Source organism: Liolophura sinensis, chromosome 6 (assembly GCF_032854445.1).
Source record: "Liolophura sinensis isolate JHLJ2023 chromosome 6, CUHK_Ljap_v2, whole genome shotgun sequence".
Taxonomy (NCBI): Eukaryota; Metazoa; Mollusca; class Polyplacophora; order Chitonida; family Chitonidae; genus Liolophura; species Liolophura sinensis.
The window spans coordinates 81,311,261-81,324,862 of record NC_088300.1 but is presented as its reverse complement, the minus strand read 5'-3'; the positions used below and the strand labels follow the sequence as shown (position 1 = coordinate 81,324,862).

General features: G+C 41.9%; 1 protein-coding gene across 1 annotated transcript; it reads left to right on the top strand.

Moving 5' to 3' along the window:
• The first annotated feature begins 6,548 nt into the window (after positions 1 to 6,548).
• Positions 6,549 to 10,247, top strand: LOC135467603 (signal peptide, CUB and EGF-like domain-containing protein 1). The gene is made up of 5 exons (XM_064745376.1): positions 6,549 to 6,703; positions 7,708 to 7,836; positions 8,553 to 8,694; positions 9,849 to 9,937; positions 10,219 to 10,247. Exons 1-5 carry the CDS (start codon positions 6,652 to 6,654, stop codon positions 10,245 to 10,247), a joined length of 441 nt encoding a protein of 146 aa, XP_064601446.1. The 5' UTR covers positions 6,549 to 6,651.
• The last annotated feature ends 3,355 nt before the right edge of the window (positions 10,248 to 13,602 follow it).

Below are 13,602 nucleotides of genomic sequence, written 5' to 3'. Positions count from 1 at the left end.
TGTGGCAGGTTTTACTCGCAGAATGCAGGGTGTATAGGCGGAATTGGGAAAGTTTGACAGACAGGAGCGCGGCAATGTCGGGGAGCTTGCGGAAGGTTTTACAGACCGAGTGGGGCCGAATGTCAAGGCGGTTTCGTTGTGTTAAGGCGATGTCCGCCACGCTTTGTTGGAGGGTACCGGGTGTACCGAGAAGGTACCCGGGAGTGATGTGGTGCAGTTTGTGGGAGGTTTACCGGGTGTAGCGGTGTACCGGGTGTGCCGGGGTTTGCGTGTGGTGGGGTTTGCGGGAGGGGTGACGGGTGGACGGGATGGGTTAGATACTGGGTGGACAGGATGGGCTAGATACCTGAAGTGCATAATGTGTTAGATACCTGGTGTGCAGGATGGGCTAGAAACTTGGATGAGTTAGGCACTGGTATGGTAGGATGGGTTAAATACCTTGTGCGCAGGATGGGTTAGATACCTTGTGTGCAGGATGGGTTAGATACCTGGTGGGCAGGATGCGTTACCTACCTTATGGGTTGAATGGGTTAGATACGTGTGGGCAGGATGGGCTAGATACCTGGTGTGCAGGATGGGTTAGATACGTGGATGAGTTAGGCACTGGTATGGTAGGATTGCTTAGATACCTTGTGTGCAGGATGGGCTAGATACCTGACGTGCATAATGTGTTAGATACCTGGTGTTCAGGATGGTCAGATACTTGGATGAGTTAGGCACTGGTATGGTAGGATGGGTTAGATACGTTGTAGGCAGGAGGGGTTAGATACCTGGTGTGCAGATGGGTTAGATACCTGGTGGGCAGGATGTGTAAGATACGTGTGGGCAGGATGGGTTAGATACTTTGTGTGCAGGATGGGTTAGATAGCTGGTGTATAGGATCGGTTAGATACCTTGCGTGTAGGATGGGCTAGGCACGATGGGTTAGATACCTGATGTGTAGAAAGGTTAGATACCTGGTGCGCAGGATGGGATAGATACTTGGATGGGTTAGGTACTTGTGTGTTAGGATGATTTAGATACCTGGTGCGCAGGATGGGTTAGATACTTGGATAGGTTTGGTACTGGTATGGTAGGATGAGTTAGATACCTGGTGCGCAGGATGGGTTAGATACTTGGATGGGTTAGGTACAGGTATGGTAGGATGGGTTAGACACCTTATGTGCTGATGGGTTAGACATTTTGTGTGCAAGATAGGTTAGATACCTGGAGTGCAGGATGGGATAGATACTTGGATGGGTTAGGTACTGGTGTGTTAGGATGATTTAGATACCTGGTGCGCAGGATGGGTTAGATACTTGGATGGGTTAGGTACTGGTATGGTAGGATGGGTTGGATACCTGGTTCGCACGATGAGTTAGATACTTGGGTGAGTTATGTACTGGTATGTTAGGATGTTTTAGATACCTGGTGCGCAGGATGGGTTAGATACTTGGATGGGTTAGGTACTGGTATGGTAGGATGGGTTGGATACCTGGTTCGCACGATGAGTTAGATACTTGGGTGAGTTAGGTACTGGTATGTTAGGATGGGTTAGATACCTTATGTGCAGATGGGTTAGCTACTTGGATGGGTTTGGTACTGGTATGGTAGGATGAGTTAGATACCTGGTGCGCACGATGAGTTAGATACTTGGGTGAGTTAGGTACTGGTATGGTAGGATGGGTTAGATACCTTATGTGCAGATGGGTTAGATATTTTGTGTGCAGGATAGGTTAGATACCTGGTGTGCAGGATGAGTTAGATGCCTTGTGTGCATGATGGGTTAGATATTTTGTGCGCAGGATGGTTAGATACCTGGTGTGCAGGATGAGTTACATACGTTATGGGCAGGATGGGTTAGATACCTGCTGAGTAGAAAGGTTAGATATCTGGTGTGCAGGATAGGTAGGATGGGTAGGATGGGTCAGATACGTTGTGGGCAGGATGGGTTAGATACCTGGTGGGCAGGATGCGTTAGCTACCTTATGGATGAGTTAGATACGTTGTGGGCAGGATGGGTTACATACATGGGTTGAAAGTGGGCAGGATGGGTTAAATACTTGGTGGGCAGGATAGGATAGATACCTGGTTTGCAGGACGGGCTAGATACGTGGTAGGCAGGATGGGTTAGATACCTGGTGGGCAGGACGGGTTAGATACCTTGTGTGCAATCCAGATAATGATTCTAAAACTGAACATTGCCTGACTGGCGACTATTATCACAGAATGATTTCACAAGTAAAATATACAAACTTTAGGATTGGACAAAGGAAAAAAACGACCGGTATGCCTGCCTGTGTGATCTATACATGTGCGACAAGCGAAGAGAGAATTAGTCTTGGTAGAAAACATTGACAATAGGACTTTACCATAGGTTGAAAGAGAAGCATATACCGTGAAAAACTTTGTTTGTCGGATACCCGCATTAACACATATAGATCCTATTTACTGGGAGAATTTGATACAGTCACTCGTTCGTTTTTTTGGTATAACCCTGAAACTGAAACGATTTCCAAAGATGAAGAAAGCTTCATGTAACGGTGATAATCTTGTTCCCTGATTTCCTGTCATGTTCCACCATATAATACATGAATTAAACAGCCTTCCGCGAAATAACGTGACAGAGAATATGTTACCGTATATTCTAACCGAGCAGCCGGTATTCCCCACGTGACCCCGCCCCTTTTGTGACCCACTGAAAGACTCGGTCAGTTCAAATTGTATGGGATTTCGTGACATGTAGTTTGAAGTCGCTTGAGGACTATGAGGAGCCCAAACGTGTTGATGTGAAGCTGAATGAAACGAAGTCAAGTGGCTGTTTTCGCTGGTCAGTAGACCTCAGACGCCATTCACTATAAACTCATGCACCAATGGAACGGCTACATGATTCTTACTGATGTACAGACATTAGCAGAGAAACTGCCTAGCTGATAATGTCACTCTGCACGCGAGAGCTTATATATATGTACATATACACAGATGAAAATTACAGTATAGGTGCCTACCCGTGAACGTGGGGTCAACCTGTAATAGTTAATCTACTGAGACTGCAAGTTTTCAGTCTTTACTGTGGTGAACACGTTTACCTGTGTGCATAAGCTGTCGCTTGTGAACAGGAGATGTGAATGTCCTGTGGCCCATGATTAGAGCGCCCGCATCCAAGTCGGAACCTTGCTTGGCGTTCAGTATGAAGGGGATAGTGCAACGACTGGTTGACCCGTATCAGTGTAATGGGTAGGCTTACTTGCCGTCGGTAAGGCGTCTCCGTGAAGCAGCACTAGATAGAGCGGTGGAAATCCCGTCCTGCAACAAGGAAGCACATTACATGCACTCTTAGGATTCCTTCGTCGTCATATGACTGAAAAAATTGTTAAGTACGACGTTAAACCCCAAGCACTCAATCACTCACTCGAAGTCGGAAGATCCGGGTTCAAAGCCGGAGGGATCAAACCCGGGTCGCATCATACAAAAGACTTTTAAAAAATGGTTCTTGTTGCTGCCTCACTTGGCGCTCAGCACTCAGCCATGAAGCAGGACTGGTTGGCCCGGTGCCAGTATGATGTGACTACGTGGGGGTGTCAAACCTGGTGCCTTCGGCATGATGCCTTCACTGGCGGGAGCGCTTCTGCGGCATGGTCTTGCCCTGTCGCTAGAAGACACAGTATACGTACGCACACCTAATGGCTAATCGTCGTCATATGACTGAAAAATTTCAAAGGACGACATACATACAAAGGCTCACGAGGAAACCTGGGGATGTTATTTGTATTTGGTACCTAGGATGGCCTGCCAGTAACCTGCGGATGGTCGTGGGTTTCCACCCACCATAATGATGGCCGCCGTCGTATAAGCGAAATATTCTTGAGCACGGCGTAAAACACCAATCAAATAAATAAATATACTACGGTTGTCAGCCTTATACTGCAGTGGTGAGCCTTATACGATGGTGGTCAGCCTAATACTACGATGGTCAGCCTTATAGGAGGGTGCTCAGCCTTATACGACAATGGTCAGCCTTATACGGTGATGGTTAGGCTTATACTACGGTGGTCAGGCTAATGCTACGCTGGTAAGCGTTATACTACGGTGGTCAGCCTTATACTACGGTGGTCAGCCTTATACGACAGTGGTCAGCCTTATGCTACGGTGGTCAGGCTAATACGACGGTGGTCAGTTTCTTTAGCTGCCTATGTTAAGCTGCCTGTTAAATCATTGTAAAGAAAATAGCTCTCCACGTCCATTGTCCAGCATGACGCCGTTTTTTTTTAACACTTTTGACGTCACCGAATGCTATGAGTTCTTGCCGTCGAAACCGAGCTAATGCAGTTTAACATTAAGAATTAGAAAAAGTATTCTTACTTTTCTTTGCAAGAATATGTTACATGTCACTGACTAAAGGTAATTTTGGTAGCGAATAGGACTGATTTTACCGACAGCTGAATATAGGCGACTCGCTAAAAGAAACAGACTATAGGCTTATACAACGATAGTCAGTCTTATACCACGGTACTCAGGCTTTTACGGGGGCCTCCGTGGCTCAGTCGGTTAGCGCGCTAGCGCAGCGTAATGACCCAGGAGCCTCTCACCAATGCGGTCGCTGTGAGTTCAAGTCCAGCTCATGCTCTCCGGCCGTAAGTGGGAAGGTCTTTCAGCAACCTGCGGATGGTCGTGGGTTTACCCGGGCTGTGCCCGGTTTCCACCCACCATAATGCTGGCCGCCGTCGTATAAGTGAAATATTCTTGAGTACGGCGTAAAACACCAATCAAAAAAAAAAAAAAAAAAAAAAAAAAAACCAGGCTTTTACGACAACTTGAAGCCTCAACCGCTAGCAGCTTGAATGGAACACTCGCCTTCATTGGTCAAAGAGACTGACTTTTCGTATAGATCAGCCAACGTGGGCCTAGAATACACAAGACACCATGTACATCCAGCTACATATGTGATAGTAAGGACAAATTCCCACCTCCCTTCTCAACAAAATGATGCTCACGACCGGCCTCTGATTAAGCTTTAAGTGATATAACCGGCGTTAAATCTGGCCTTACTGAAATCACAGGTATGGATCTTTTTATTCATTACTCCGTGAATATCACGACCAGAAATTGAAACCATACCTGTAACTCTAAAATGTTCACCTAACAAAACATGAAAAAAAGGCAGATGCACAAAACCATTATACGTACTTACATATAGTCTGCGTTGCGGTAGCTAGTCACAATTATTTATTTATTTATTTATTTATTTATTTATTTACCGGGATTTGGTTAGTGCTTACGCCATGCTCACTAATATTCTGCCTGGGAGGAAGCCAGGCAGAACCCGAAGGAAACCTACGACCATCCACATACTGCTGGCAGATCTTCTCACGTCAGGCTGGGGGGTCGGCGGGGGATGGAGGCAGAGGAAGCCAGCATATGGGCTGGACTTGAACTCATAGCAACCGCATGTGCGAGAGGCTCCTGGATTATTTTGGCACGCTAACCACCTCGGTCAAGTGACAATTACAGGCGTGTGAGACATCATGACAGTGTGGAAACCCTTATTGGGAAAGTAACCATAATCTTGTTTAGACCCAAAACATGTCTCTCCCGTGGGCATACAGTGGTTACAAGTCTCGCATGTTGATTTGTCCCTAGACTTTTGTTTGTTATTACTTAAAGCCTACGCAAGATTAGCATTTCTCTTTAATAGAATGTCCTACGTGGATTTACAAAATAAAATAAATCCCACTCATACTTCTCTGTACCATACAGTGAATAGACACGGTATATACAGGCATCTAAACGTGCACAGTTGAAATCATATATGGTGTTACCTACATGTGATTAAAGCTGAGATTCCTTACATGCGGTAGCGGTATACGGTACGCGGTATGCGGTACGCCGCAAAAAAATCGAAATAGTTAAAATAAGTTGCAATGATTCCATAGGTACGGTCGCGGATCCGTTTTTTCAAGCGGAAACGTATACGGCAAAATCAATCGCACCATGTAGCGATCGGTGCGGTATGCGTTTTCAAAACCGGACAGAGTATCCCAAGAAATGACGTCACTGGTGGGGTGTTTCCCCGACACGTGGTCGGAACTTGTTTAAATTGTTCTCTGGTTAGACGAAAGTACTGTTGGAATTTTTCTCCATCCAGCTGCAATTCCGAGACCAAGTTATGTAAAGCTCCCTGCTGAGCTCTTTGCCGCAAAATACTGTGGACCCACCATCGGTGTTTTCTCTTTTTACGCTTCTTTAGTTGCAACAACTTATATGACATTGCTATTATGGCAAGGTCTGAATCTTGCTCTAAAGCCACACGTCGTGAAATGGAGGAATGCGACATGTTTGCTCTGATAAAAACGTACCATGAATGAAAGAAAACGCATAGGTTACCGCATAAATGGAATCAGAGAAAGCGCATACCGCATGCCGTATCCGCGTACCGCGTGGAGTATACCGCAAACCGCATACCGCGTATATGGAATCTCAGCTTTATACGTGTGTCAGAGCACGCTAGGCGAGTTTCAGTTGGTCACTACAGTTATCTCCCCATGAATGCATTTGGTGGTCACATGACAAGCAAATGGCGTATGACAAAAGTTTCCGTACTAAGTCTTGTTGGGTGTTTTGTGTTGACATTAAGCTTTGATAAGTTTCTATTTTGTTGAAAATGTCAAAAACATGACAGAAACTCTGCGTAGACAGTCAACCACTGTCTTGTGGAACGTGCCAGGTGGGTTTATAATCAAACCTTGGGCAGGCTGTCCTTACAGACGAATGGCGATGGTGAACTTCAGTTTAGTTTGTAGGCTAGCATGTACATTTGTACAACGTCTGATTCATTTGGATACCAACAGCCTAGTCCTAGAGCTACTACTGTGTTGAGCACTTACATACGATAGTCAGGAAAGCTGAAGATGGACAGAACGGCGTTCACGGATATACATGAAAAAAGAGTATTTTCGATGTTTGACATAAGCACAATTTCTTGCTTCACTGTGATTGCATGTAACTGCGGGAGATTTTGTGTTCGAAGGCACAATTGAACCTGTAATTTTGTAAAGGGAAGCTTGTCATTTGTTGTACATTAATGATACTCCCGGAACGACGTAAAACCCCAAGCACACATACACACATACACAATATACATTAATTGTCATGCTAGTTAAGGGCTTAATTAGCTAAGTGAACCTAATGAAACAGACTCTAATTTTGGTATGCACATATTCCTTATATGTCATCTGATATGTCAAAGCAAGCATCGGTAAACCGTTTTTTAACAGTAATCCAGCCATTCAAACTTTTGAATCAAACAAGGTGAACCAACATCTACCATGTTTTGAATGGGAATTGTTTCCTCGTGTTCTTGGTAACTGCACAAATCAACAATAACAAAAATAATATGGTATGCTTTATAACCTTATACTCTACTGATACATTTATAAATCAGGTTTTTTGTCTTTTCTTTAAAGTACGGCCATCCAAAAATAAGCCTTACTGGTACCTAGGACTAATGGAACAGTTTATATATTAATCCCATCCGCTACATATAAACACATATATACTTAACATAGTCCCATAGTTGTCCTGACTAATGATCTGAATGCATGAATGAATGTAGTTCATAAGAACTGCATACAAGGGGACTGTCTGTGGACTGAATTTGTTTTGCAGGCTTTATGCCACACATCTTCGTAGTGTTTGTAATGATATTTTGTATGAATGTTTCCTTTCCAGTTTTGCTGGTAGTTCTTATTAGCCAAGGGTGGTCTGAAGTATATCTGGATGAGTTCACCCCTGTGCTGAACTGTTCTGAGGTCATACAAAACTGTTTCCCATGCCAGGCAGGACAGTATGCAAATAACAGTAAGCTTTCTGAAACTCTCAGTGATAATTACAAATAACATATGTGTACATGTCTGTGTACATGGAATGTTGTCGATAAGGTAATAAATATGGATGTTAATTTGAAAAAAATCAATAGGCCAAATGGTCCTATTACACGATAACATCATGACAAATACAAATCCATAAAACAGAAAGTATTATTGACCAGGATTAAAAATACACAAACCTGTAGTCTAGACAAGCTCACTGATATTAAGGGAGCTAAAATAGATTTATAAAAAAAAATTTACATGTAACTTTTTAATAACTGTAATTAATCTGATCAAGCATGATGTTGAACAATAATAGTTTATGAAAAAAGTGTTAAAGTGAATCTGTTGTTTTTCAGGTTTTACCGAAGTTTTGTATTACCATTAAAATTTAATACCAAGGAAAGACCAGATGTCTAAATTTAGGGGTTTCCTCCCACCATAATGCTGGCCGTCGTTGTATAAGTGAAATATTCTTGAGTACGGCGTGAAAAAAACACCAGTCAATCATATGAATCATATATAATTTAAGCAGGTGAGATTTCTGGGTTTTGATTTCTCAGGCCTGCTGAATTTCCGACCATACCTGTGTGGTCATTGTATCATGTAGCAAGCTTCAATCCACCAAAGCTTGCACTCTGGATTTTTGTTACCAGTTACCTTTACAGTTGAAGTTTGATACCACGTGGCTTGTTTCTCTTGAAGCCGTGACATGTTGTGGATGCTGCAATCGACAGCCAGGTTTTTGCTGTGAGGCCTCCTGCTGTAGTAAATGTGAACCTGGATACTACCAGAACACAACCGAAGCCTCGAGTTGTACCCCTTGTGAAGAGGGTACTTATTCTGAGTAAGTCTTCCTCTACAGTAAATATGAGCCCAGCTTGGGGTTGTTCCCCTTGTGAAGAGGGTACTTATTCTGATTAAGTCTTCCTCTACAGTAAATATGAGCCCAGCTTGGGGTTGTTCCCCTTGTGAAGAGGGCACCTGTTCTGAGTAAGTCTTCCTCTGTAGTAAATGTGGGTACTACCAGCGCACAACCAAAGTCTAGAGTTGTTCCCATTGTGAAGAGGGCACTTATTCAGGGTAAATCTTTATATGCTGGTGAAACAGCAACATATCCCCACAGCTTGTCAGAGCTTGCTTTTTCCAGATGTGTAGGGCTTAGTGGGCACATGTTCTCAAGTGTTGTGTCTGATTGGACTATTACATAGGATATGGTGTTTAGACTTCCTTGCTGTCCATAGGGCCTAGTGGCCTGTCATGTGTGTTTGAAGACCATTGTCCTTTCATTGGTACTAGAAGAAGTGTGTATGTCACATGGAAGAGATTGTCAGTAACATGCCAAAGAAGATAAAAAATTGAATCAAGGCACCTTTATTTCCTAAATCCATAAAGATGACCGCACAGTAAGTACTGATGAAAACTTCAGGATTGAGTAGATGAACAAAAATACTCTTGAACATGTTGAAAATTTATATCCAATCAACAAAATAATGAACGAATTAGTCAAATCAGCGTATCCATCTGAGAAGGGACCTGACACAAATGTCAGAGTGTGTATAGTTTATAGCTTTATAACAACTGCTTTACATGTAGAGAATTGTTCACTTTCACTTTCATTTTACATAGTTATGCTTGGCTTTTTACATCACACTAATAGCAATTCACTTTCAAATAAAGTGATAATGTTGAATTGTGCTTGTAACATGTGACTATTGGCTGAGAGGGTACATGTACGTGTTCACTATAAATCCCTGTCACAGTCATTATAACACTGTTAGTGTTCATTACATCCTGTTTTTTTATAACACTGTGTTAGTGTTTATTACATCCTATTTTTTTATAACACTGTGTTAGTGTTTATTACATCCTGTTTTTTTTTTTTTTTTATAACACTGTGTTAGTGTTTATTACATCCTGATTTTTATAACACTGTGTTAGTGTTTATTACATCCTGTTTTGTATAACACTGTGTTAGTGTTTATTACATCCTGTTTTCAGAAATGCTGGTGAGACAACATGTTATGACTGTTCACCTGGCTGGTTCAGCAATCAGACAGGAGCTTCATCCTGTGAAAAGTGTGATGCAGGTAAGATACAAACACACCCAGCACAATTGTTAATGTTGAGGACATGTTTTCCTTGGGAAGTTGGTAGGTTCTATACTCCCCAATTGTTAATGTACATGACATGTTTTCCTTGGGAAGTTGGTAAGTTTGCATAAAATGTACCAGTCTCTTAAAATATGTCATATTATGTGAAGTTAAAGCACTGACTTCAAGAATAACAGTGTCCATGTACGGCCTTCTCCCAGTCAATGTGGCATAGTTAGACCTCAGTCATGATTTCCTTATTGTCCCTGTCTTTGCAGGCACCCATGCCCGAAAGCCCGCTCCCTGACCTGTGATGAATGCTGCCAGGGGAAGTACCAGCCTCAGCAGGGACAACCAGACTGTCTCAGTTGTAAACCTGGAAGCTTTCAAAACCAGACCAGGCAAACCACCTGTGTCAGCTGTGCTAAAGGCACCTTCTGCAAGTACGACCACTATGTGCTTACTTCATACAGCCCATATGTTTGGGTGTCAGGTTATCTCCTGCAGCTGCATCTATTATGTCCAATCTACCAGTTTTGTGTTGTGTACGTAGTCTGTAAAAGGATTTGATCTGACATGTCTCTCCTTTGTCACAAGGCTTTTATTTTTGTATGCTTTCAAATGACACAAAACTCATCTGTCTTCACCATAAACAATCCCTTGTTAACCTCATACAATTTTAGTTGACAAAGGCTATAAAGCTATTGTAAATCAGTAAGATATTGGTCGTAGCCTTATCTTAAAATTTATTTCAGTTTATTTGTCTCAAAAAGTTGTTGCAAGACTTTTCTAGCATTTTGTTGTTTTTATGTGCTAAACCATTATGATGCAGAATTATTTTAATAATGAAAGCAAGGAAAAGTTGTTGACCGGTACATTTATACAAACCACCGTTATGTAAGTCAAGTTTGGCCTCCGATTGTGATCGTAACTACAAAAAGTTACTACCACCTCAAAAGTCTAGACTTATTTTCACAGTCTATTGTAAATCAGTTGTTGGCTTAAAATTTAGATAAGTAGTCACAATCCCATTGTGCAAGCGAGTCAAGGTAACATATTAAACCCATTTAATAATATTATTGAACTGGCATCTTGCTTGGTGGTAGTGGGAACACATGCAATACTAATTACATTGTAATAGTAATTACATGTACATGTACTGGTCATTTCTGTTGTTTATTTAGATGAATTTTGAGCTTAATGAATACTTTATCAAACAATTTTGTTTCAGTCTTGAAGGGTGCAGTACTTGTTTTCCTTGTGAAGCCGGTAAGATTTGTACTTCTCTGTTGTTAATGTTCTGGACATGTTTTCCTTGGGAAGTTGGTAAGTTCTATACTCTACAATTGTTAATGTTCTGGACATGTTTTCCGTGGGAAGTTGGTAAGTTCTGTACTCCACAATTGTTAATGTTCTGGACATGTTTTCCTTGGGAAATTAGTCGGTACACAAATCTGGCAAGTACACATATCTGACAGGTACACGGATCTGACGGATACACAAATACATAGATCTGACAAATACTCAAGTACATATTACATAGATTTGTCCGATACCCAAGTACACAGATCTGACAGGTACACATATCTGGCAGGTTCACAGATCTGACATACACAAGTACAGAGATTTGATAGGTACACAGGTACACATACATCACTCTGACAGGTACATGTAGACATATTTGGCTGGATACACAAGTACACAGATCTAACAGGTACACAGATTGGACAGGTACACTAGTACACATATCTGACAGGTACACATGTTTGACAGGTACACATGTTTGACAGGTACACCTGTGTGACTGGTACACAGGTATACCTATCTTAAATGCACCCATAGCCATGTATGACCTCTTCTGCTGCAGGTTTCTATGCTAACAAGACTGGCCTCCTTGAGTGCTATAGGTGTGACTATGGGCATTATCAGAATGATACAGGCCAGCAGACATGTCATTTGTGTGAAGAGGGTACATACTGCAAGTAAGTAAAACACTGCAAGCTCTCCGTGGCCATGTGGTCAGCCAGCGTAGCTCAAGGACTCCAGAGCATCTCACCAATGTAGTCGCTGTTAGTTCAAGTCCAATTCGTGCTGGCTTCCTCCTATGTTGTATGTCGGAAGATTTGCCACTTAGCTGCCGATGATTGAGGGTTTTCCCCTAGCCTTTGTCAGGTTTTCTCCCACCATAATGCTAGCCACTGTTGCATAAGCTAAATACTCTGTTTTTGAGTATGGTCTAAAACACCAGTCAGATAAATAAATAAACCTGCAGTTTGCTAGTCAGTTCAGCACTCTTGCCCTGGGTAAGGTGGCCCACATGTTCACATGTATGCAGCCTTCTTTCTACATGTGTATTTGTATATATATATATAATATATGTACATGTACATGATGTTTGTCTGTGACTGTTCACATGTACATGATGTTTGTTTGTGACTGTTCACATGTGTATGATGTTTGTCTGTGACTGTTCACATGTACATGTTTGTCTGTGACTGTTCACATGTACATGATGTTTGTCTGTGACTGTTCACATGTATATCATGTTTGTCTATGACTGTTCACATGTACATGTTTGTCTGTGACTGTTCACATGTACATGATGTTTGTCTTTGACTGTTCACATGTGTATGATGTTTGTCTGTGACTGTTCACATGTGTATGGTGTTTGTCTGTGACTGTTCACAGGTACATGATGTTTGTCTTTGACTGTTCACATGTGTATGATGTTTGTCTGTGACTGTTCACATATACATGATGTTTGTCTGTGACTGTTCACATGTGTATGATGTTTGTCTGTGACTGTTCACATGTATATGATGTATGTTTGTGACTGTTCATATGTACATGATGTTTGTCTGTGATTGTTCACATGTACATGCTGTATGTCTGTGACTGTTCACTTGTATATGATGTTTGTCTGACTGTTTACATGTACATGATGTTTGTCTGACTGTTTACATGTACATGATGTTTGTCTGACTGTTCTCATGTACATGATGTTTGTCTGTGACTGTTCACTTGTATGTGATGTTTGTATGTGACTGTTCACATATACATGATGTTTGTCTGTGACTGTTCACAGGTACATGACATTTGTCTGTGACTGTTCACATGTACATGCTGTATGTCTGTGACTGTTCACATGTGTATGATGTTTGTCTGACTGTTCTCATGTACATGGTGTTTGTCTGTGACTGTTCACTTGTATGTGATGTTTGTCTGTGACTGTTCACATATACATGATGTTTGTCTGTGACTGTTCACATGTACATGACATTTGTCTGTGACTGTTCACATGTATGTTGTGTTTGTTTGTGACTGTTCACATGTACATGGTGTTTGTCTGAGTGTTCACATGTACATGATGTTTGTCTGTGACTGTTCACATGTACATGATGTTTGTCTGTGACTTCACATGTACATGATGTTTGTCTGTGACTGTTCACATGTATATCATGTTTGTCTGTGACTGTTCACAGGTACATGATGTTTGTCTATGACTGTTCACATGTATATCATGTTTGTCTGTGACTGTTCACATGTATAATATGTTTGTCTGTGACTGTTTACATGTACATGATGTTTGTCTGTGACTGTTTACATGTACATGATGTTTGTCTGTGACTGTTCACAGGTACATGATGTTTGTCTATGACTGT

Coding starts and splice junctions, on each gene's coding strand:
- LOC135467603 (XM_064745376.1), top strand. CDS start 6,652: ATGACAGAAACTCTGCGTAGACAGTCAACCACTGTCTTGTGGAACGTG. Junction 6,704..7,707: donor TGTCTTGTGGAACGTGCCAG/GTGGGTTTATAA, acceptor TTTCCTTTCCAG/TTTTGCTGGTAGTTCTTATT. Junction 9,938..10,218: donor CTGTGAAAAGTGTGATGCAG/GTAAGATACAAA, acceptor CTGTCTTTGCAG/GCACCCATGCCCGAAAGCCC.